At 40.7% G+C, this 23,952-nt stretch overlaps 1 protein-coding gene across 8 annotated transcripts in view; it reads left to right on the top strand.

The window, feature by feature from the left end:
* The window catches only part of agap1 (ArfGAP with GTPase domain, ankyrin repeat and PH domain 1), a 173,734-nt gene that overhangs the window by 126,437 nt on the left and 23,345 nt on the right, over window positions 1-23,952 (top strand). For 5 of the 8 annotated variants that reach the window (XM_013914732.1, XM_013914733.1, XM_005748364.2 and 2 more), the window contains 4 exons: window positions 5,672-5,840; window positions 7,821-7,985; window positions 10,912-11,061; window positions 17,861-17,938. In XM_013914732.1, coding sequence (XP_013770186.1) covers window positions 5,672-5,840; window positions 7,821-7,985; window positions 10,912-11,061; window positions 17,861-17,938 — 562 coding nt within the window. Of the gene's footprint in view, window positions 1-5,671; window positions 5,841-7,820; window positions 7,986-10,911; window positions 11,074-17,860; window positions 17,939-23,952 lie in introns of all 8 variants that reach the window. The other 3 variants (XM_005748365.1, XM_013914731.1, XM_005748362.2) reach the window with 2 other exon arrangements.

The following is a 23,952-nucleotide window of genomic DNA, read 5'->3' as shown; positions in this document are numbered from 1 at the left end:
TGTGTGTGTGTGTGTGTGTGTGTGTGTGTGTGTGTGTGTGTGTGTTGATGGCTTGTGTATTAATTAGGACTCGTCATCTGTTTGCCCACGTCGGCGCTGATGATGTGAATATCATCTGTAATGTCTCTGCTAATTGCCCCAGCTCTCTGCCCTGTTGGCACAATATCCTGCCCCCGACGCTGCTTTATTATCTCACACACACACACACACACACACACACACACACACACACACACGCACACACACTTTTTTGTGTCTTTCACTCTGTCTGCTGCTCGTTTTCTCTCTGTCCTCTTGCTCAGTCTGAAGTCAGATTAGATGTATTGCCTCTGATAGGTTTTTGCCACATTTTTGTTGTGTAATTAACGTTTTTTTGTCTTTTTTTTTGTTTTCAAAGAATTTTGGCCACAAGTGCATATCAATTTGTTTTATTTTGACTTCTTTTTCTTTTATGTTAAAATGTAGACATACAGTTGTTTTGTGCAAAAAGATGCTTTGCAAAATCACAAATTTGATCATAAAAATGAAAACAAAAAGCATTTCAGTGTGTAATAGTGTTAATACGGTTACTTTGTTTTCTTTCTTACTTGTTGTGAAAATGTATTCATGATTTTCTTTAATTACATCGTATTTTCCATGTGGGCATTCTTCAGTTCAAGATTGCGTTTTAAAGTGGTTTAATTAATCTGTTCATCAGTCAAAAACTGGAAGAATTTTCTGAAACTGTTTTAAATAACAAAGAAAAGAAGCCAATTTCACATATTTAGAAGCTAAAAATCGCAAATTCTAAACTAAACATAAATGAAATGTATTGATTATTTTTTAAAAATACTGTTTACAGTGGTCCCTCGTTTATTGCGGGAGTTACGTTCTAAAAATAGCCCGCGCAAGGTGAAATCCGCGAAGTAGCCAAGTTTATTTTACAATTATTATACATGTGTTAAGGCTACAAAACTCCTCACTACACACTTTATACACTTTTCTCAGACAGGCACGAATATTTTCACACTTTTCTCTCTTATTTAAACACTCAAAGTTCAAACCTTCGTAGAATAATAAGTTCAGTATTATAGAATGAAACCACCCACGGTTGCTTTTGATGGTGCAAAACGTTTTGTCAACATGATTGTATTTGTTGGGGGAAAACTTACAAACATACAGTACAGCACTTCAGAGTCACACTGCTAGCGATCGAAGAAATTTGACCAGCTGGATGCATTCTGTACTGTACAGGAGACACGGCATGAGATTGATTGACAATGGTCTACAGCCAATCAGGACACAATGTCCTGTAAAACAAAAAAGAAAAGGAAAAAAATGCAAAATTGCACAAAAGAAAATCCACGAAACAGCGATGCTGCGAAAGGTGAACCGCGTTATAGCGAGGGACAGCTGTATCTCTTATGAAGCGGCGATATTTTTGCTTTGAATCAATAAAGGAATACATGTATGAACTGCACTAGAGGTGACAGGATAAGGTTGGGGTGGATGGAGCGGTTGGAAAACAGTTGATTGACCACTTGATAGTGCTGGGGTCACTACAAGAGATGGGAGTGAAAAATACTGTGGAAAAAATGAGTAAAGGACTCTATAGACATCTGATTTAGAAACATTGTAATTTAGGAGTATGCTCGCTTTCTTTTCATTCTTGTTGGTCTCTGCTCAGTAATTATGTGTTTTGGATGGTTTTTTGGACTTATTTGAACTGGTTTTAGCCTTCATTTCACTGATTCAGGGTTGCTTGGACATCATGTTTGATTCAGATTGTTTTGTTTGACAACGGATGGCTTGTTTTGTGCAAAGCTGATCAGAAAAGCATGAAAGGTCCCCTCCATGTTGCCTGGATTTTCTTGTTTTAACCCACCGACAGACAAAAAAGTATCTTAGAACCTGAAAATATTTGTTTTAGGTTGAAAAATGACCTAAATGAACAATGATTAGCGCATTTTAGAAGTTGCAGATTATTGTTATGCTGTTCTTGACTAATTGACTATTGGTTTTATCTGCAGAAACATTAAATCACAAATGATTTGCTCAGACATATCCACACTTCACCAAACTGCACACGTCCATCAGCCATTAGAGCAGCTGATGCAGTAAATTAGTGTTAAAACTCATCACTTAACACATCAACACACACAAACCCCCTCCAGCACCAAAAGCCAGGTTTTCCTGAATGCTTTGCATCTGCAGCTCCGGCGTCAATTAACGTGTTTGCGGAGGCTAATCGAATGAAACTCAATCAGCACCACTAATTGCCCGACTATGTGCAAAGAAATCACATTAATGCCGCTAATTAAGTGGATGGCAATAGATGCCACCTAATTGCCAAGAAAAGTCTAAAGAGGAGAAGATCAGGCCAACAAAAGGCGAGAGTAATTAATCGCCTCTTGTCACGATGTGACTCTGAGCAGTGAGAGTTGTTAAGAGCACTTAAGAGCAGAGATTTTTTAGAAACTCTTGTGCAAGAAAGAATGATTAGAAGTCAGTTTTTCTTTTCTTTTTTTGTGTTCATAAGCCTGAAACTAAGGCAAAGAGCAAACCAACGCTGAGTGAACACAAGATAGAAACCAAGATGGTCTTAAAACATTCATTTTTAAACATCCCAAATCCAAATGTTCAAAACGAAATCCAGCAGTAAAAGTAATAATTGATTAGAATTAGAATAGAAAGTTCTAACTTCAGTGAATCTTAAATGCAAGTTCAGTTTTTAGTCTTTAGATAATAACTTGAAGACACTACAGTTTTCTGTCCATTGAGATAATTTTGCATTAAAAGCAATGTACATTTACAGTTTGCATATCAACAGATGTAATTTATAACACAAACCATAAAAACCTGTTATGTAATGTGTTTAAGTTCGTTTAGGCTTTAGGTTTGAACATGGATTATAGATCTCTTCAGGTTTTTTGACACTGGTTTCTGACCTGGTTTTGGGCTCGTTCAGGTAGGTCCTAGGCTTAGTTTTAAACTTATTTAAGGTGGTTTTGTTTTTGACTTTGTACTTGGTATTGCACTGATTTTTATACATGGGTTTCAACGTGGACGTGTTTAGGCTAGCCTTTGCACTTCTTTCTGACCTGGTTTTGGACATGTTTAGATTTTGTTTGGGACCTAGTTTTAGACCTGTTCAGCCTACTTTTTAGACTTGGTTTGTGACCTGATTTTGGACATGTTTAGTCTGGGTTTTGGGCTTGGTTTGTGACTTTGTTTTGGACATGTTTAGTCTGGGTTGTGCATTTGGTTCTGACCTGGTTTTGGACCTGTTCGGGCTAGTTATGGAGCAACTTTGTACTTGTCTTTGTAACTGTTATTAAATTAGGTTTTGTACCTGTCATCTCTGCACCTTCATCACTTTCTCCACATTTTCAGTCTGATCGCAGAGCTTCTTCTTCTTCTCCTTTATCTGCTGTCATCTGTTTACCCATCGATCGTGTTGTGAAGTAGTTCGCTCTTTATGGATTCATGTTTCCTTTGGCGTCAGCAGTATCCAGCTCTCAGTTCATGTTGCATTTTTCACACTGATGCTGCCGTTAATGCGTCCATTTATACTGACTGCACGCAAACACACACACACACTCTTAAATACACTTTCTTTCTTCCGCGTTCATAAGCTGACAACATGTTCTCGTCCTCTCTCACACACACACACACACACACTCGTCACCACCTGCTGTCGGTTTGTTTGGTCGATACACACATCCGTCCTGGACGCCGCTGCGTGGTGTGGACGATCGGGCCGATGATGAAAGCTCTCAGATGCAAATGGAGACTCAATTACCTCGGTCAATCTGTCGGAGGGGTGTGTGTGTGAGTGTGTGCGCATTTGTGTGTGTGTGGAGGGTTTACCCAGCGGGCCCCTGGCTCGAGGGCTCTCCAGTGGCTTGTTAAGACACCGTCGAGAGCACTTGGCTTTGAATTGGCCTTTTGTCAGCCGAGCTGCCAGAGGGAGGCGGGAAACACTGAAAGAGTGTGCGTGTGTTATAAATGTGTGCATTATTATCCAAGTCTGTGCAATAACAGCAAACCGAGGATGCTTTCTGAAATAATGCCACGAACAGTTTGCATTTAACAGTAATTACTTCAACTGTATAGAGCAGCGCAGCTCTAATGAAAGCTGTAGTGTGTCAGAGATGAACACAACATTGACAAAAATGGGGAAAAATAAGAAACTTTATTAGTTGGTGTCAGGCTTCGGTTGAGTTTAGGTGAGGAATCCAAGTGGAAAGTGAAAGAGGGTTTGGTATTTGCCAGAATACACTGGAACAGGTTACCGTCTTATGGCTTATTACAATTTTTCGACATTCATAAATAGTGAAAAGGAGGCGATGCAGGAAGTTGTGGCTCAGTTTTTCTTTTTTTTCAGGTAAATCAAAATAACTTCATGTTGCTTAGATCAGGTATCTGCTCTGAGGTTGGATTTCAGTCGTTACGTTGGACTGATGTTGGGTTATGTTTTTGGACACTATTTAGACAAACTCCCACTTGGTTTTGTACTTGGCTTTGGGTACGTCTTTGGAGTGTTTTTAGGTTCGGTGTTTCCCTTTGGTTTTATCTTAGTTTTAAATAGTTTGTTTTGGCTTTTATTGCTTTGCTTTTGTCTGGTTTTGACCTTGATTGGTTTGGACATATTTTAAACTGGTTTTATAAAGTTTGCTTTGAACCATTTTTGTGGCTGTTTTGACCTACATTTAGACTCATTTATTAGCTTGGATTGGGAATCGCTTTGGGTTGATCTGGACTTGGTTTGTCCTGTTTTATAGTTGGGGCTTGGTTTTATACACATTTTTAAATTTGTAGAGGTTCACTGGCTGGATGTTCTCGACTCATTGTCCTGCTATGGAACATCTGGATCCATTAGATACTGTAGTTCTTTGTAATGGTTAAGAATGTGAAATAATTTTTTTTTCTTCAGATAGAAAAAAATATATATACTTGTAATAGCCTTCTTCTCCAAACCAACACTTATTTCCCTTCTCTATGTCTTAAAAATATATATATCAGACTCTCTTTTTAATCCACAAGCTTTGTTTCTCATCACCACCTTGATCCTGAAGAGGAGGCCGACCTCCCAAGGTGCCGTGCTTCTCTTGGGTCACCACTGATTCTCTGCCACCGTCAGAGAGGTGGGGGTGGATTTAACAAGCACCTCTCGTTTGTCATTAAACACCACTTCTTGTCTGATCCATCCGGTCTGGACCGGAGGGGGGCACCTCGCTAGGGGGGCTGCCGAGGCCCCTGACAGTGGTCGCTCTTGTTTCAGGCACATTGGCGAACGGGCAGAGCCAATCAGAGTCCGAGTGTTGGGCCACTTCAGTGCCGCTTTAAGGGATTAGTGTTGCTTTGTTTTCATTGTATGTTTGACGGATTTGGGAGGTTTATTATCCCAAATAATCCCACTCGTGTTGATGAGATCGCTTACACGCACACTTCATTTTACTTGCTTTGTGTTTTGTGCTCTAAGTGTTGTCCCATGTGTTTGTTTGCTGTCAGTGGGCCTGCTTGGTCAATGATTGCATGTACTTACATTTTTAAAATGCTTTCTCTGGTTTAAACGGTTGTAAAATGTCTGAATACTCGTACGAATAAAAATGGGTTTGAGATTCATGTAGGTTTAAAGATTACGGGACTTCAACACAATAAAGTTTGAATGCTGCCTTCTGTTTGTCAGGACTACATGCAGAACGTCCACGGGAAGGAAATCGACCTGCTCAGGACCACGGTGAAGGTTCCGGGGAAGAGGCCACCGCGCGCCGTGTCCACCTGCGCCGCCATGCCGAGCCCCAAAACCAACGGCCTGACGAAGGACATGAGCAGCCTGCAGCTCGGACAAACTTCAGGTGAGGCCTGCAAACTGACACCTGAGAGTGTCTGTATCAGTCCTTCAAACCTTTCAACCATAGGTATAAGGGAGGTAATCTTTGTCACACCCCTCCTCCTCTGTGATTGGACGGCAATGATTTACCTGAAATTCAACTTTTTTTTTTTTTTACTGCTGAACACCCGTTTACAATAATCAGAATTCATCATCTAGAAGTGCATGCTCTAACGTATCTAAGTTTTCAAAACAAAAGCCATAATTACTTATAAGGAATTTACCAGGAGGCATTTAAATCTTCTGGTTTTTGAAATAAAAGTTTTCTATTTAGTTTATTGCAACTTACGTTTTCAAAAATATTCACCCCTGCTATCAAACATCCAATCAGGAAGTCCATTTGTTATAGTTTAAAGTAACGAGTCTTTACGTCAATTTTCATGTGGATATCCAGGTTAATTTGTGAAATTATTATTAATCACTGTAATTAAGTAAGATACCTGTTTAAACTCCATGTTCATGCTTTTAAATGTCTCATTTTATTTTAAACATCCAAATCTTCTATTTCTTGTAAAATGATACCATAACAACAATAGGTTTTCACATTTCTCCTACTGTTATTGGGAGAATGATTAAAACTGAGATTTCTATTGAGACAAACTAACATAAAGAAAAAGAAATTTGCATTTATTTTCTAAAAGTGTCTTTGAAAGGCTTAAATGTAACTGTCAGCGTTCACACGTAGAAACCAACAACGTGTTTGGAGGTAAAAGCGTTGTGTTAAATAACGGAAAAACTGAATCAGCGTTATTGAAATGATGTAATAAAAATGAGCTGAAATATGGAAACATAAAGGAGTGAACATGAAGTCTCGCCTCCACTCAGCAGCGATTAGCCCGTCATCAACACACTTGTTTCCTAATTGTGCTTCTAATCGCCGCTCTCGCTCTGACATCATAAACACGAGCGTTGTTTTGTTCGTTCTGAGTCAATAAAGATTGATTGAAAGGAGGAGGGGAAAAATCTGCAGTTCAGCCTCGAAGCAAACGTGTCTTATCACCTGAAGGAAGACGTCGTAAAACAAAAGGTGGAGCATAATCCTGCGTGTCACACACACACACACACACACACACACACACACACACACACACACACACACACACACATAAAAGCAGCGCTTATGAGGCTTAAATCTCTCTCTCACACACAAACACACACACACATGCGCGCGTGCAGGAGGCCCGAGCTAATAGCATGAATATTCAGTGAGCTGTACTCCATGTACTAATTATTGTCATGAATATTAATGCAATCAGAGTCCTGGCTCCATTCAGCCAGCACCAAGAAATGAGCTGTAATGAGAGAATGAGGAGGAGGAGGGTGGGGGTGACTCACCCTGCTGCTGGACCACACAGCCTCTCACCGACTCGAGGGTTTGATTTAAGCAGCCGGCTCGTGAGAGGCTGCCTTTTATGGCTCCCTCGTGTTTCTGTGTGAAGTAAATGAGAGTGTGCGTGCACGCCAAGGAAGGAAGAGCAGGTCTGCAGATGATCTGTGCCACGCTCGGGACGTTTGAAGCTTAAATAGCAGCACGGGCTTTAAATGTGATTCTCTGGTCATAAGAAACATGCTCAAGTGTCAGTTTTCTTCAGTCAGCTGGTTAAAATGATCAGAATGCTGAGCTAACTGTACATGGAGCCCGTAGTTACTGCTGCCAGCCTGTAGAGGGGAGCGTGACAAATTCAATCCAAAAACTCACCTTCCTCCAGTGATGGAGTCCACAAACCAAAGGACAGCTATGTCCATCTTTGTATATTCAGTGTATGGTGCTATCGTCAGGCTTCCTGTCATTGTCCAACCAGAGGAAAGAGAGCTGTTAGGAAGGAGGTTTCTTAAAGAGAAGCTAACGCAGCTTTTCTCACAGAAGTTATGAGTGATAAGTGAACACTGCAGGTATCTGAATCTTCCTTATATGCCGCATTGACGTCTCCACTTTGTGTTTCAGGCTCGGTGACTAGCAGCTCGTCGGTGTCACAGATGGCGAGCGGCGTCAGCTTGGTGTCCTTCAACAGCCGCGGCACGGAGGGGATGCACCAGCGCTCGTACTCCGTCTCCAGCGCCGATCAGTGGACCGAGGCCACCGTCATCGCCAACTCTGGAGTCAGCACAGGTCAGTGACCGGCACGCTCACGCAGAGTCATGTGATCCTGAGTTAAACCGCAGGTCACACGAGAAGCTACACAGATGGGACTGAAGGCCCCAGCGTGGAGCTACGCGAGGGGGACTATCATTTGTCTCCCATTGATCCAGCTGCCAGACCTCTAATACTGCCTTAACTGTTTGTCAAGCTAATGGACTGTCTGTGTGTGTATGTTGGTGTGTGTGTCTGTGTGTGTATATAGGTGTGTAGGACTTAAAGCGCCAGTATTAACCAAACACACACACAGAGCAGGAAGCTGAGACTGACAGCTGTCAGGCTGTGTATGAGCCTGATGTTAAGCTTGAGTGGCAGCTCCTTCTTTGGGGCCTCCAGCCTTCCTCAAATAACGTTTAAAGCTGTGAAACGCTCTCAATGGGCTCCCAGGGGCAACACAAACACACAGTTTCTATAGGTGTAAGGGCACTCCTTTAAGGTCCCTGTGGATCCTGGTACTTTATGCAAGAGTAAGATATTAATTAACCTTAAAAATGGTGATGAAGTCATGAATTCTTTTGTCAGAGATCTGAGAAATGTTACAGATCTTACAGCAATATCTGAAATCTAAAAAAATAATTGGGACAAACGAGTAGTCAAGACTTACATGTGTTAACTCATCACTCAGTTCTCAAGCAGTGTCGAGGCCAAAATGATAGGAAATAATTATAGAGAAGAAAAAAATGAGAAAAACAAAGATATTACATATTAAATAAGCTAATGAAAAAATAAGTAGTAATATAACATCTTAAAAATACAGAAAGGAAATTAAAAACAGAAGTAAATAAACTGAGCATGTTAAATAATAGGAGGAAATACTGCAGATTCAATCATTTCCGAAATACTCCTGTTTATATTTTATTAGGTGGGGTCTGCCCTCCATAGATCAACTGTCAGAGTTAATAATAACTACAAAACTGCTTAAAACATTTGTATTAAACAGTGCAAAGATGCAAAAATAAATAAAATTCTGCAATAAATAAATACTAAAATTAAGATTAAACTCATGAAAAAAATTCAGTTTCTGCTTCTTCTTTGAGGTTTATTAGGCACACAGGTGCTTTGCCGCCACCTTCTGGAGCATAAAACAAAGAAAAGTTTGTAGTCTTTGGACCAGCTGCTTCTTCTTCTGTGGTGGTTTGTGTGGTCTGAGCAGCTGGTGTTTAAACTGTTGATGAGAGAAAATACACCACAGAAAAACAATCAGAGTTTGGACTGAGAGAGAGAGTGCAGCAGGATGAGGTGGTTGTGGGGGTGGGGGCAGCGGTGGTGGGGTTTGACGTGGATGGAGCGCGGCTTGCAGATGGGAGGGCCGTTAATCCACGGCGGTTAATTGCGCGCTCGGGGATGGCATCTTGTCAGCAGAGATAAGTTGTCACATTTTCCACTTGAGCTGAGACTAAACGATTGTAAAATAAGTTATGGCCGTCCTTGGGGCTGTCTGCCGTTCGGGGATGCGCCGGCCAGCAAGCGCTCGACAAGATACGTTTGTGTGTGTGTGTGTGTGTGTGGTGTGCACATGTGTTTCCATCTGCACACACAGATACACACCGCGCCCGTGTCAGTGTGGCCGCCGCGCCGTGATATTGATGGAAGCTGAATGTTATTTTATTCCGCCGCTAGTCACAGCTGTCAGCAGCCGGCGTGAAGAGTGGAGGGCAGAGAGAGAGAGACTCCACTCACTGTGCTGATAGCCTCGCTCGCCCACAGGTCTGAGCCTGCATGTCGACCGGAACGGGATTCAGTATAGTTTACTTTAATCCATTTGGACCCCGTCAGTGGTGATTCCGGATATTATATATACGTATTTATACATTTACTGTTCTGCTTATAAAATAGAGCAGTCGAGGTGTGAGGTTTTGCGCTCAGATTTACTCAGCTTCTGTTCTGTGCCCAAGAGTTTTGCCACCATGCATATTAAGGTCATTAGTGAAGTATCAAAGGTAACTGTGCAGCAGGATCAAGAGCTGAAGCCAGAGTCAGAATGAAGAGCAGGGAGTCCTGTATCTGATGGCCTGGACTTCACACAATCCTGATCGCACTATCAGCAGTGTGAAATTACAGGAAGAGACAAAAGACTCCAGTTTAATCCCACTGATGAAGCAATTCCTCCATAACCTGTAAGTCAACTACAAAACCAGGTCCAGAGTCCAAAATTAGGCTCACAACTAACCCAGAAGTTATTAAAAATAGCAACCGCAAAAGCTTTTTTAGGGTACTCAAAAACTAAATCAGAAAACTTGTAAGTTCTTCCAAACCAGTACCAAACCAAATTTAAAATCATACCCAAACCTAAGTTAACCCAATGGAAAATTTAATTTGAAAGCAGTTTTAAACCAGTTTAAAAGAAAGTCCCAATAATCCCATTATGAAGTGTAAGAAATAAGTCTGGTGTAACATGAAGGAACCAAGACCCTGAGACTAATTTAGAGAACTGTGACAAGCCCTCGAAGATGTTAAAGGTTTAAAAAAACCAAAAAACGCTGAAGTCAAACCAAAATGAAACTAGTCAGAAACTTAATCCAGAACCAGCTTAAAACCTGTCCAAAGTTCTCAGCAGATAAAACAAGAAAGGCCACTTGTGTATTAAACTTCCAACTATCTCAAATTATCTCTGAATGTTTTTCTCCACAACCATAAACTTCCCCTTTTAAGACACTGCAGAAAAAGATGGGTGCCTCGACCTATCCTCCACCCACCAAAAAGCTCTTTGGTCTTTAGAAAGCAAAACCCCCCAAGTAGTTCTGTTTAGTTATATTTGGCATCAGTCTACAGCAACAGTTATTTTACTGATGGGTAAAGATCCTGCAGTATTATAGTGCGAGAAGCCCATTGATCACTTGTGAGCAGTATGGCAACAGTGTAGAGTTCTATTTGTGATTTTATTTGGTTACATTTGCAGACACAGGCCTGGGAGACTCCGTCTGCTCCAGTCCCAGCATCTCCAGCACCACCAGTCCAAAGATGGAGCCGCCGCCATCGCCGCACGCCAACCGCAAGAAGCACCGGCGGAAGAAGAGCACCAGTAACTTCAAAGCCGACGGCCTCTCTGGTACTGCGGAAGGTAACGCCATCTCCCCTCCCCCTCGCCTCGCACTTTCCCCGCCTAGTTCTTTAAAAAAATACAAATGAAAACATCATCTTTAAAACTGACCCGACCTTTATTTTCTAGTTTTCAAATCTTAAATCCCACTATCTTTGTAAAGTTTGTGTATTGATGCTATAAGAAAACCCTGAACCTTTGTTCATAGTGACATTAGTAGATTATTTGGGACCTAGGCTGGGAAACGCAGTCATGTGATTGTCTGAGATTTTCGACCTCCTCAATGAGGAAAGGATCTCTCCATCCTGTCATTCTCTCAGCCCTTCATCTCTTCACCCTGTTTGGTCTTCCTCTTCTCTGTAAAGTCTGTGGATCAATGAGTGTGTACATGCACAGCAGTAACTCCATATTAGTGAATCCAACAACAGCTGAAAAACCTGCTTTTGTATTAATACTGCAGACATTAAACATGAAAAGCATTGTCTTTGGTAATAATTCAGCTGCAGATAACCTGATGAAGCTAAAGTTGGTCAGAACAAATCTTAAAGACAGTTACAAAAAGCCAATTAGAGACCTGGTTACTAACTAATGGCTAATTTTGTATATGCTTCTGTATATGCTTATATGACAGGTTGGCGTCATTTAAGTGCATGGAGACATCCGCCATTTGGCGATCATTGTTGGACAGTTAGAGGAGCAATTCCTTATGAATGTTTGGACTTGGGTTAGATTCGATGTTGAAATTTGTTATTATGTTTAAAGATTTTTGATTTATTGGGGGGGTTGTTTTTTCTTTTGTTTATAATAGTCTGTAGAACAACTGAATTAGCTTGAGTCCCGTTCAGGGACAGTTCAGCAGTTGTAGCCGCATGTGTTGCTATACACCTGTCAGTCAAAGTGGCATTGCCCCTTTAAGCCTTAATACAATTAAAACCGGTAAATTATTTTAAAAATTCACCATCCAGTTATTATGAAGGAGGAATGTAGCCATAGAACCCCAAACAATTTTTGTAGCAGGCTGTAAACATGCTTAATTCTGCTGTGAACATGTGGACATCTTATAATGTGAGACTGGTTCACTTTTGGAGGCGGCCCCAAGTGGACATTAGAGGAACTGCAGGTTTTTGTACTTTACTTTTAAGCCTTGGAGTTTGATTCTACTCTGAAACGAGCCCACTTTCTTTTTCTCACAGACTGTTTTTGTATACATCAGTATCTGAAACTTGGGCCATGCTTAATATATATATTATATACTGTAGTATTATGTTCATGACAAGAAGAACAATAATACGTCTTCTTTATTGATCAAGGAAACTGAATGCAAGAAAACTCTAAAGTAAGCCTTTTACATTGTGGTTTAATGGGTTGTTGCTGATCGTTTCTGCTGAGAGACTGGATCCAATATTAATTTGTTTAGCAGCGTCATATCAAGTGTTTCACACTAAACACAGCAGAAGAAAATTCTTAGTATTAATAAAGTGGCTGGCGTAAAGGAAAAAAAGAATAAAATATGGATTCATTCATGAATAAAAACCACAAATTAAACTTAAATATATACATTAGAAAAATCTGCTAAACATCAACCTGTGTATTTCTTTCTGTTCTGTTTCTGCACCACACATCTATGACCTCCGCCCGCTGCTGTATCCTGATTGGCTGATTCCATCCTAAATTCCTCCTCAGTTTATCACCATTATTGATGTTTTTGTGATAATTATCGAGATCTTTTATCACACACACACACACACACACACACACACACACACACACACACACACACACACACACACAGTAGCTCGTTGAACAGATGTGGCGCAGCAGCAGATGTGTAATGTTCGTCCCTCCATCAGTGAGGTATCAAGCAGCTGACAGGACAAGTGGCTGTCTGAGTGACAGATTGACGCTGCATCTGCCTTCATCTCTGCTCATTTCCATCCCTTTATTTTCCTTTATTTCCTCACATCCACCCTCAATGCTTCCTTTTTCGTTTTCAGTCTCCCCTCCTGGTTCTTGTCCTCATTTCCATCTTCTCCTCTAATCTTGTTCCTCGTTGTTTTGTCTCATCTGTTTCATTCCTCCTTCACTCTGTTTTCCTTATGCTTTACTCCTCCTCCTCCTCCTTTTTTCCCCCTCTGCAAGCGTTTTATTATCACTTCCTCTGACCGCCACTCGTTATCAGACGCTTCCCGACTCCCTCATCTCGCCCCCACATTAGTCAGCCAGAGAGGCTTAAGTGAAATATTATAAATAATCCAGTGTATTGAAATCTTTTATCAGCTGTGTCACTTTCATTATTCAATAAGCGATTAGTAACAGTCTTCCCAATTTAGCCATTAAGCACTGAGCGTGCTCGGCCGGCCGCTGGCTCACCGCCTGTCACGCCGGGCGGGCGGGTGAAGTATCTTCATGTCAGAGCGAGGCCTGGCGTAATTCATGAGGGGGAACCGCCCTCTGCGGCCGAGCTCCCCCAGGTAGGACCACACCAACACACACACTCAGAGATTCTCACCCTTAGTTTGCTGCACCAGTGGAAGTTCCTGGTGGTGATGGTGATACTTCTACCCACCAGTATCTTTTGTTTCAGATGGGGCTTTTTGTGACCTCTGGCCAGACTAATGTGCGTGACTTTTTAATGACTCACTGACCTGCAGCTCCACCGTATTCACCTGGATTTGGACTTCATGGCTCATGAGGATGTTTTACTACCGTTCTGATGCATTTCAGTTTTCTGTTTTGACCAGGTCTTGGTTTTATTGGTGTATTGACTGGGACTTGTCAGATTCATGAAGATGTTTTTTAAAGGTATTCTTGCGTGTCATCTTTGGTGTAGTTCTGGTTCATCCATTGATTCTGACTTCTGTCACGCTTACATTTGGACTAAACCCATGGGATAGGATGGGATAAACCCATGAATGGGTTTTGATTTTCACTTATCTTGATTTTTAAGGGCATTTTTTTAGCGTGTAGCATTTGATCTAGTTCAGTTTAATTAATGCATTCATAGTTTATTGGGTTAGGATTTATGATAGTTGTTTCAGTTTTCTGTTTTAACTTGGTCTTGGTTTTGTTGGTTTTATAGGTGTACTGACAAGGACTTACCAAGTTCACGTCGGTGTTTCTACTCTGATATTTTGGATTTTTGGATCAAACTACGACTTCTTTTGTGCCGTTCTTGCTCATTAGCAGTACTTTGGTTTGTTTTGTTCTTCACAATGCTTTTTTGATTCAGACTTGGTTTTGGCTTATTGTCTTTGGTAGAGTTCTTGTTCATCTATTGATTTTTTTTTTTTTTTTTTTTGGATATGTGTTTGTTTTTTTTGGTTTAGTTCTAGTTTGATTAGTTCAATTTAATGTGTTTCACCGGGGTTAATTGCGAATTACTTCTTTTAGCCTTCAGCTTTAAACATTCTTAGTTTTGTTAGTTCTATCCTTGGTATGTCAAGTTTATAGGCATTTTTTGACTTATTTTGGTTTTAACTTTTATTCTGAAAATTTTAGCTCAAATGTAGCTCTTCACTTTTACTTGTGGTGGTCTTTGAGTTAGTTCTCTACATTATACATGCTTCCCTTAGGCATAGCACACATTTTCACTGCTATGCAGATGACACCAAACTTCTAGCCATGAAGTCAGATAACACACAGCAATTTGTTAAAATGCAAGAATGTCTTACATACATAAAGCTCCTCACACACAAGGTCTTGAATAATCAGGGCTCATCTTATCTTAATGACTTCATAGTACTGTGTGACCCCAATAGAGTGCTTCACTCTCACATTGCAGGCCTACTTGTTGTTCCTAGAGTATTTAAAAGTGTGGGGGGAATGGGAAAAGAATGGGAGGCAGAGCCTTCAGTTTTCAGGCCCCTCTTCTTTGGAACCAGCTTCCAGTTTGGATTCAGGAGACGCACACTATCTCTACTTTTAAATTAGGCTTAAAACTTTCCTTTTTGCTAAAGCATATAGTTAGGGTTTGATCAGGTGACCCTGAACCTCCCTTAATTATGCTGTAATAGGTCTAGGCTTCTGGGGGATTCCTATGATGTGTGAAGTATTTCTTCTTCAGTCACCTTTTTCACTCAATATGTGTTTATACACCTCTCAGCATTTAATTATTAGTTATTATTAATCTCTGGCTCTCTTCCACACCATGTCTTTGACCAATCTTCTTCTCCTCACCCCCAACTGGTCATGGCAGTTGGCCATCCTCATAATGAGAGCATGAGTGGATCTGCAGCCTCGACACCGGGCTGCCATTTGAGCTTTGAAAGTTGACCTCAGTCTCTTTCGTTCAGCTTCAAAAGTTTGAAGCTGAATCTGTGGCCACATTCCTTAAGTTTAAGTTGAGAAACGGTGGCTTTGATTCCTCACACGGAAAGCTGCTCACAGCTGATGTTTAAGTTGTGTGCGCGCCTCTCAGATCACATTCGTGTGTGACGGTGTCTCAGCTGAAGAGCTTCACCTCATTGTTGTCAGGTGGTCGGTGCACCTGCAGCACGCCGCTCTCTGACTGCTTCATCAAGGCCTTGAATTCCTTTAAAGTCGCAGCTTAATCAGGAAGGTGGGCTCCGCCCTCCGTCACAGGTCAAATAGGGTCAGAGAGGGTCAAACAGAAGGGAAACAAAGAGGGCCTCTGTGGAGGAAAGACCAGGTGGTCCTGCAGTTACCTGTCAGTCACTTTGTTTTAGTCTCTCTCCCTCTGACACAAGTTTATATAGTTTACACAAACATGTTCTTGTGTTGTAAAGCACTTTGTGATTATTTTTTTTTAATCTGTGAAAAGCGCTATATAAATAAATTTTACTTTACTTACTTATGTTTAAGCTTTTTCAGACAGGTTGGTGAGAAACATTTACAAGATTTTTTTAAATGAGACACACAAAATACAAAGACTATCGTCAGTGCTGGATAGACCTGCTGATGTTTTAACCTTTTCTCCAGTATACAACATGAAGAGTAACAAACTGTTCAAATAAACTTCAAAGCGTTCAAAGATCAAATTAAACATCGACATAGCCTGTACACTCACTACAGCTATAGCCTGTACATACTTATACTATATTCATAACATACCTTCATACCGTGTACATTATAACATCAGAAAGTGAGAAAATGAAGAAAAAGAAAGCAACAAGTTTTCACAAACTTCCACTAATGTACGATTTTTGAGATCAGCGAGCTCCAGAGAAACTCTTGCTGCTGTTTCCTCCTTAGATCCCTGAGGAGATGATCCAGCAGGCTACACAACATGGTTTAAACCATGAGTCGACTTAGAGGCAAATAATATCTGAGTTAGACTGAGAGGAAAAACACTTCACGTCCCCCTGCTTTGAAAAAAAGCTCATATTGGAGTAACAGGCTGGATATTCATGTAGGTGGAGTGTAGTGACAGTTTTAACTGAGTCCCATCACTTTGTGGTGTCTTATATCATGAAGCTGCTTCTGCCTCTTGACTCATTTTTTAGCTTTTGTTTTTTATCTCAGATCCATGACTCTGGTCTCTGCTTCAGCCTCTCTGCTCGCGCTCTCGGGGCTCCAACCTGTGACCTTTTTAACACCACCCTGATTCATTCCCTCCGTCACTCGCCTCGCCTCCTGTGGCAGATCGAGGAAAACAAAGCGGACTAACATTAAAGTGTCAGCCGCGGCTGTATTTCATCCTCTGCAAATGTTGCTTTGGTGGCAAATGCTCGCAGTAGCCCCAGGGGGGAGTGAATATTACAGAGTTTGCAGAGGTCAAAGGTCACAGAGCTCAAACCTGTGGAAGAATCAGAGCTACAAAGGAGCTACAGAATCATGTTAAAGTTCAGCGTTTTTATCGTCCCATCATTTGTTGGCACTTAGGTTTGATTTAATGCTTAAAAAAATCACATTATCACAGTTTCGACCATATTTTTTGAAGAATGTTGCCTTTATATTCTGCTAAAGGTGATTAATTAAAATAATTAATCATATCTATGAAATAAGAGATTATACTGAAAACTGTCTAATGCAATTTCAAAGTTTAAGTTGACTTTTGTTTTATTCTATCCAACCAGCAGCTCACAATTCTAAAAAGGAAATAAAAGTTCAAACCTTACACATCACACACTGATATTTCGCTCTAAATTGCCCGCAAATAAGTTTTCTTACTTTCTTGGTTATCTTTTAATGTGAAAATCTCGAGGAAGTGTTGAGTTGTAGCTCAACAGCAGTTTTTTTGGGGCTCTTGTTGTTTGACTTTCAGTGGGTTTAAAGTGTCATGAATATTTTTAGTTTGGTTATTTTTTTATCAGATAAATGTGAGCAGAAACTTTTTGATTGACATCTTTAGATTTTTTCCAAGTTCTATTTTTTTATTTGTTGTGGATTAAAGATGTACTTTGTTGATCTTTCACGGACTTCCATCCCTTCATTGTGCTTATTGGCTCCTCCCACTTCAGCACCGAGCCACACCCCCTCCATAGCATCCTCTGCACTGCTGGTTTTGACACCTGTCTCTCTCTTTCTCTCCCTCTTCCCCTTTACTGTCTATGTCTTATATTTGTTGTCTCATTCCTAAAATCTGGCCTCACCTCTCCTTTGGTCCTGCATGTTTCATTCCTCATTCATTCCTCTTCTCTTGTCCCTTGTCTCCTTTGTTCCTGTTCGGATCGCCTGTTATCTCTTCTTCATTCCTCTATCATACCCGCTTGACCTGCTTTTGTTATTCCTTCATTCCTTCTTCAATCTTCCTTTGGGTCCACATTCGATCTTCCTTCATACCCACATTATTCCTGTTTCCTTCCTCGCTGCCGTCTTTTCTCTCTCTTCCTGCTGTCGGGGGATGCAGCCAAACGTAAAGCTTGGAAACTAAATCGCGTCTCTAGCCTTCGCAGCATTTACACCAACAGTCTGCAGAACTCAGAAGGTAAAAAAAAACTGCTGTGGTGGGACGGACAGACCCCCAACTGACCTCCACCCTGACCCTCCCACCACTGCAGGGTTGGAGTCCCCTGTGCTGGAGATTTGTGCTTTTGATTCCAGGAATGAATGAGCTGGTGATTTGCAGAAAAAGATGATGAAACTGGGTTTGAGTCACTTATATGTTTAAGCAAGAAGCACTGAGACACTTGTATAACATGAAGGCTAATTCTTTAATGAATCATCAACTTCGATCAAAGAGGGAAAATTAGTTATTAGTGATATTTATAGTAATAGTAGTATAATATATAGTAATATTAAATTATACACCTTTTTTTTTTTTTTTTTTTTTTTTACCAAAATTGAGGTCAGTACAGAGTTTAACACTCATCATGGACCATAACTTGAAAGTGAGCTGCTAGCTGAGCTGTAAACTGAACATGGATTGGTTAATTCTGAAAAAAAAAAACTGAAAAAAAAACCTAATATAGTTTTAAAAGAAACTAAATATGTTGCTGTAAAATTTATGGATTTATGACTCACATAGTCAGTTTTAAGGTATTTTTGCAGTCAGTATGGGATGTTTGCCCGACTTGGACTCATAGTTAACCTTCCCGTCCACTTTATATCCATGTACAACATGTTGGAATTGCCATTTTAAATCTTTTTCACCACCTCTTGCTGTCTTAATCAGTGTGAGAGTAATGCAGTATTGTCCATGGGGGGAAAAAAATATTTCTCTAACTTTATAAACCACACAGGGATATTTTCAACCTGCAGTTTGGATGTGTTTCACCTCTAAAGAGTTCTTAGAGTCTTTTTGCTGCAAATCATCCAGTCAGTTCTTTCTCGGTGTGTCCATCTGTGTTTGGTCCAGTGAAGAAAGCATCTGTCTTTCCCTTCCCCTGTATTTCTTTGCCCCACCTGCCTCACCTGTGAGGACACAGCCAACCAAACACCCCCACCCTGGAAGCATGGGCTGTACAGGTGATGATACACCACAATGTGATGTGCGTTTTGTGCGATAGTGTTCCAGAGCATCTTCTGGTGTGATTTCCTCCTTCATGAAGTATGTGCTGTGGTTCGGTTCCTCTCAGTCTTCTGCTCAAGAGCAAAAAAAAATAAAAACACAGAGCCACATATTTCTTTCTCTGAGCGACTTCTGAACAATCGGCTGCAATATTTTCCAGGTTATTAATGTTGTAAAAGGCTGCGAATAATATGGGGAGTAATGACCTGTGTCGCAAAGCAATACTGTGTGCGGTGACATTTAAGGCTTTTAATTTGTGTTTCCCGAGGCCCCCTTTTGTCTCCCTCACGCCTCCCCTCTCATTGCACCTCCCGTCCTCCACTCTCAAACACACATACACCTCCCGCTGAGCCTCGACACCTCACATGGATGATAGGCTTGTATGCATGTCCTGCCCCCCACCCCCACCCACCCACCCTCTGCCAATCCCCACCTCCTCCCCTTCTTCCTGCCGCCATTCCTCCCTGCGTCTTGTAAATGCTGTATATTTGGTTTGTTCTTTTCTGCCGTTAAAGGTTGCCAGTGTCAGAGTTCACAAATTGCCTCGGCACCACCTCTCTCTGCGCGAATGTCACCCACAGTAGCCGAGAGCGGTGGCAGTAATTACCCGCACAGTGCGGCGTGGTCGGCGTCCGAATTTGTGTGTGTTTGTGCTCTCGTGCATACATTTAGACACACGCAGCAGCGAATGGAGAAAGAAAAACACAGGCCGAACAGGGCAAGAAAAGAAATCAGGGGGAGTTTTTTGAAGATTTCCTCAGAGGATTTAAAATCTCTTTTTATAGCTTAAAGTCACATTTTGTTTCATTTCCAATCTGAATGAGCAAATTAAACTGTCAAGACAAAGACACGATTTTCTAGAAAGTTCTTCAAAAAATAAGCTTGATTGTTTTCGCCTTCAAAGTTTGGGGTTTAAAGTAACTTTGACAGCTAAATGGTCCTTAAATTAGTTAGAAAAATGAGAAATTACCCAATCCAATGTGCTTGGAAGATCCAGGATGATCTTGGAGGTTTATTTTAATCACGTACAGCAGTGTTACCCATGAACGTGCGATGAAAGAGCTTTAGTTATTTTTAGTGAAATGAACTACTACTGTAAAAAGTCTGAAATAAAGTTGAGGAAAGTAAATTCTTAAAACTTGTTTCCACATGCAGCAGTTACTCATCAACATGATCATCACGTATGTGAATCTGGCATTTTCTTACTTTTAGCTCCGTATTTGGTCTCCTCCACTTCCTGAGGAAAATATCTGGCCTTTTATCTGCTACATGCTGCATGTTCTGCGACAGCTTTGGACATATTTTGTTCCTGATTTGTTTTTAGACACTTAGCATTATTTTTGTGAAGATTTATCAACTTTACTTGTCTCTTTTTACACTTTCTAGTCATACAGTGGTCTCTCGTTTATCGCGGGAGTTACGTTCTAAAAAATAACCCACGATAAGTGAAATCTGCAAAGTAGCCAACTTTATTTTTTATAATTATTATAGATGTATAAGGCTGTAAAACCCCTCACTACACACTTTATACACTTTTCTCAGTCAGGCATGAACATTTTCACACTTTTCTCTGTTGTCTAAACACTCTCAAAGTTTAAAACTTGTAGAAAAATAAGTCCAGTATTATAGAATGAAACCAAAGGCACCTGCAGGTGATGGCGTTTCGTCGAAATTCTTGTGTTTGTTGGGGAGAAAACTTACAAACGCACAGTACAGCACTTCAGAGTCGACACAAGATTGATTGACGTTGGTCTACAGCCTATCAGGACGCAGAACACAATGCGCTGTTTAAAAAAAAAAAAAAAAAAGCATGCAAAATTGCACCAAAAAAATTCAACAAAACAGAGAGGCCGTGAAAGGTGAGCCGCGTTGTAGCGAGGGACCACTGTATTGCTTGCATCTTTTTGTGTTCATTTTTTGGACATTTTGTTATTTTTATGACACTTAAGTAATATTACATATTTATTAACATTTACTAACACTAACAGCAATTTCTTTGTATTTTACAGCAATTTTAGTTGTAGTTCAGAGATTTTTATCATCTTTTTTATGTTGTCATTTTATTCCTATTGCTTTTTTTCATAATTTTCTAAAATATTTCTCAGGGAGTTCATTCCAAACTAATATAAAATAATGTTATTATTTTATTGATATTTTCTTATATTTTTAAAACTTGTTATATTTTCTCCTTTTTTAGAAGACAATGTGAACATTGAACACTTTTATTATCCTCTGCCCCTCGGCCCGTTTGCAAATTGAAGCTGCACATTCTCAGCATTAATTAAGCTTCATTAATGTTAAAGGTAATTAATTTTAGTCCTTGCACTTACATTTTACTTCTAGCTCCTCACCCTGGATATAAAGCAGCTAAAAGCTCCACGTTTCATATTTGACCTATTGAATATAGTTTCCATTTCTAGTTTCTATCATAATATAATCCAGTGAATATCTTTTGGTCTCCACCTCCTCCTGAGCTCTGACATCCTGTTTCTTTTAGCTGTTGGCTGCTCAGAGAACTGAAACTATGAGCTAAAAGAGACTAAAAAGCTCCACAGAGTAATTTTTCTACCATGCTTTAAGATTAGTGTTGCTGCTGAGGTCCAGGCAGGGGTTTCATAGTAAAAGTGGGTGGTGGGAGTGGTTCTTTTCCCCCCTGATTTTATTCATTAGCGGGCTTAGTGCGCTGGGTCAGCATGCAGCATTTAAATCCAGAAACACCATTTAATTTACGCTGCAGAGAGGCAGAGCCTTTCTGGATTGTTGGTTTCCATAATTGTCAAGCAGCCTCCACCCCTCCCCTTCCCCCTGAAAACAGAGAATCATGGGAATTTAATTATGATGGGATTCTGGCTCTTGACCCTGCAGGGCTGAGGCGGTGCTTGATGGGTGAGCCGTCATTTAGAACGAAGAGGCACCCGGTGTTCACCCAGGAGCTCCGAACACACTCCCTCCCTGCATTATGTACAGTTTGCCCTTCACCAGACACACGTTCATACGCATAGCTTCGACTTCCTCTGGTCTGAAGATAGTTTGATGATGGTAGCACCTGCTCTGAAGTCACGCAGTGTCCCCGTAAATCATGAAGGACAGCAACAGATGCTCCTAAAATAAAACTCATGTTTTTATGCAATCAAGTTAATAATCAAAGGTCAATAAGCTCCAGGCTATGAATCAGGATCGAGCACTGTGTGAAACTCTGGATGTTTTTCTATGTTTTTGGAGGTTTAATTTAGTTTAAGTGAAATTATTATAAGTGCTTTATCTTCAATATTTCTCGTGATAATCTGGGGCCCTTTTTCTATTTTTTTCCTGCTTTTTTGGACAATTCTTCTTCTTAGACACCAAAATAAATGTTTTCCATAAAATGTATTTATATTAATGTATCTTTTAAAGAAAAGTAAAAAAGGGTTTTTTTGACACCTTTTTCTGTCATTTTGTTTTTAAATTCTTTAAATTTTTTTATTTTTCCAATTTTTTGTATTTTAAAAAAACTTTTTTAAAATATATTTTTTAGAAATATTAGTTTGACCAGTGTTTTCTTCCTCTTTGTATATCATTTTACAGATTTTGTTTATTAACGGTTATTAATATAAAGTAACTGGAATTTTTTGTCTAGCTTTCTTCAGATTTTATTTATATTTTTCAAACAAGTTTTCAGACATTTGTGGGGTGAATTTTTCTTTCCTTTAGCTGCTTTTTGAACATTTTATTATTCTCAACTCATTTTCAGTTTGGACCTGCAGGTTTTAATTAGGCTTCATTAATGTTAATGTTGATTAATTCGGTCGCTTCCTCTAAAAACTTATTTCTGGATCCTTTCCCAAAAACATCATCTGGAAAAAAGCAGCTTGAAGCTCCACTTTGGTAAAAATGTCCAGCTTTTTTCCACTGTGAGAAAACCTTTTATTAAATATTTTCCTTTACAGTTTGTCCCTCTCGTTTCACTGCTTTCATGAGAAAAGTTCAGTCTCATCATTGTTTCTCTGAATCTCTGCGCTCAGCGGCTGGTTTACTGCACAGATCGGTTTAACCTTGATCCGTTAGCCGGCCCTTGTAAACAGTAGTTTTAATTAACGTGAGCTCATCCGACTCGGGCCGTCAGCTGCCTGCAGCAGCTCACAGATGAAAACGATCCTCGGTTATCTCTAGTAGAGAAACTTTGGAGAGCAAAGGTGTTTTCAATCTCTTCATCTGGAAGTGCGGGGCTTCCTCAGCCCGCCGTTTGCCTCGGGGCGCTTCCTTCCATCCTTACCTTCCGTCCTTCCTCTCCTCGGACAAGGCCATTGATTATCCAGAGCAGAGCCGGAGGGGAGCTTCGGCTCTGCTGCTCTGAGACGATCCCAATTAGCCAAATGACTGGAGTTGAGGAGGAGCAAATGGTTGTTCCCTGGCGGGCCGGCCGTGACCGCTCTCCGACTGATTAAACCCCTCATCATCATCATCTTCTTCTTCTGCTGCCGCCGCTCGTCATGAACGGCTGCTTCCAGAAACCCTCGCCCGTGTTGTGAGTGATTACCGAGCTCACTGCTGAGATTTTGTCTGAGCCCGACGCCGCGCAGGTTTGGATGGAGGAAAGCATTTCCGGGTCACACCAGCAGAGACGGTGGAATCCTGGGAATTATCAGGCACGCTGGAGGCCATCCTTTGATTAAGTGATTACCCGGTGTCGCCTCCTCTTCCCTGCTGATCGGGGTTAATTGTAAACAGAAGCTGCTTGTAGTCTGATCTGCTGTGGTGATGATACTCAGCCCCCCTCCCATCCCGTCTGTGCGCCCTAACAGTTTCCAAATGTGGCTGACATGTCAACGAACAAATGTGAACATCTGTGGCGAGGCATGGAAGCAGTCGTACAGAAACACAGAGGATTTTCAGCTCCACGAGGTTTACTCAGAAATCCAATCAAATTTTACAGGGAGCGCAGAATTATTAGGCAAGTTGTATTTTTGAGGAATAATGTTATTATTGAACAACAACCATGTTCTCAATGAACC

This window comes from Pundamilia nyererei, unplaced genomic scaffold (genome assembly GCF_000239375.1).
Source record: "Pundamilia nyererei isolate P.nyererei 1_Seehausen unplaced genomic scaffold, PunNye1.0 scaffold00220, whole genome shotgun sequence".
Classification (NCBI taxonomy): Eukaryota; Metazoa; Chordata; class Actinopteri; order Cichliformes; family Cichlidae; genus Pundamilia; species Pundamilia nyererei.
This window is presented reverse-complemented; position numbering and strand designations above follow the sequence as displayed.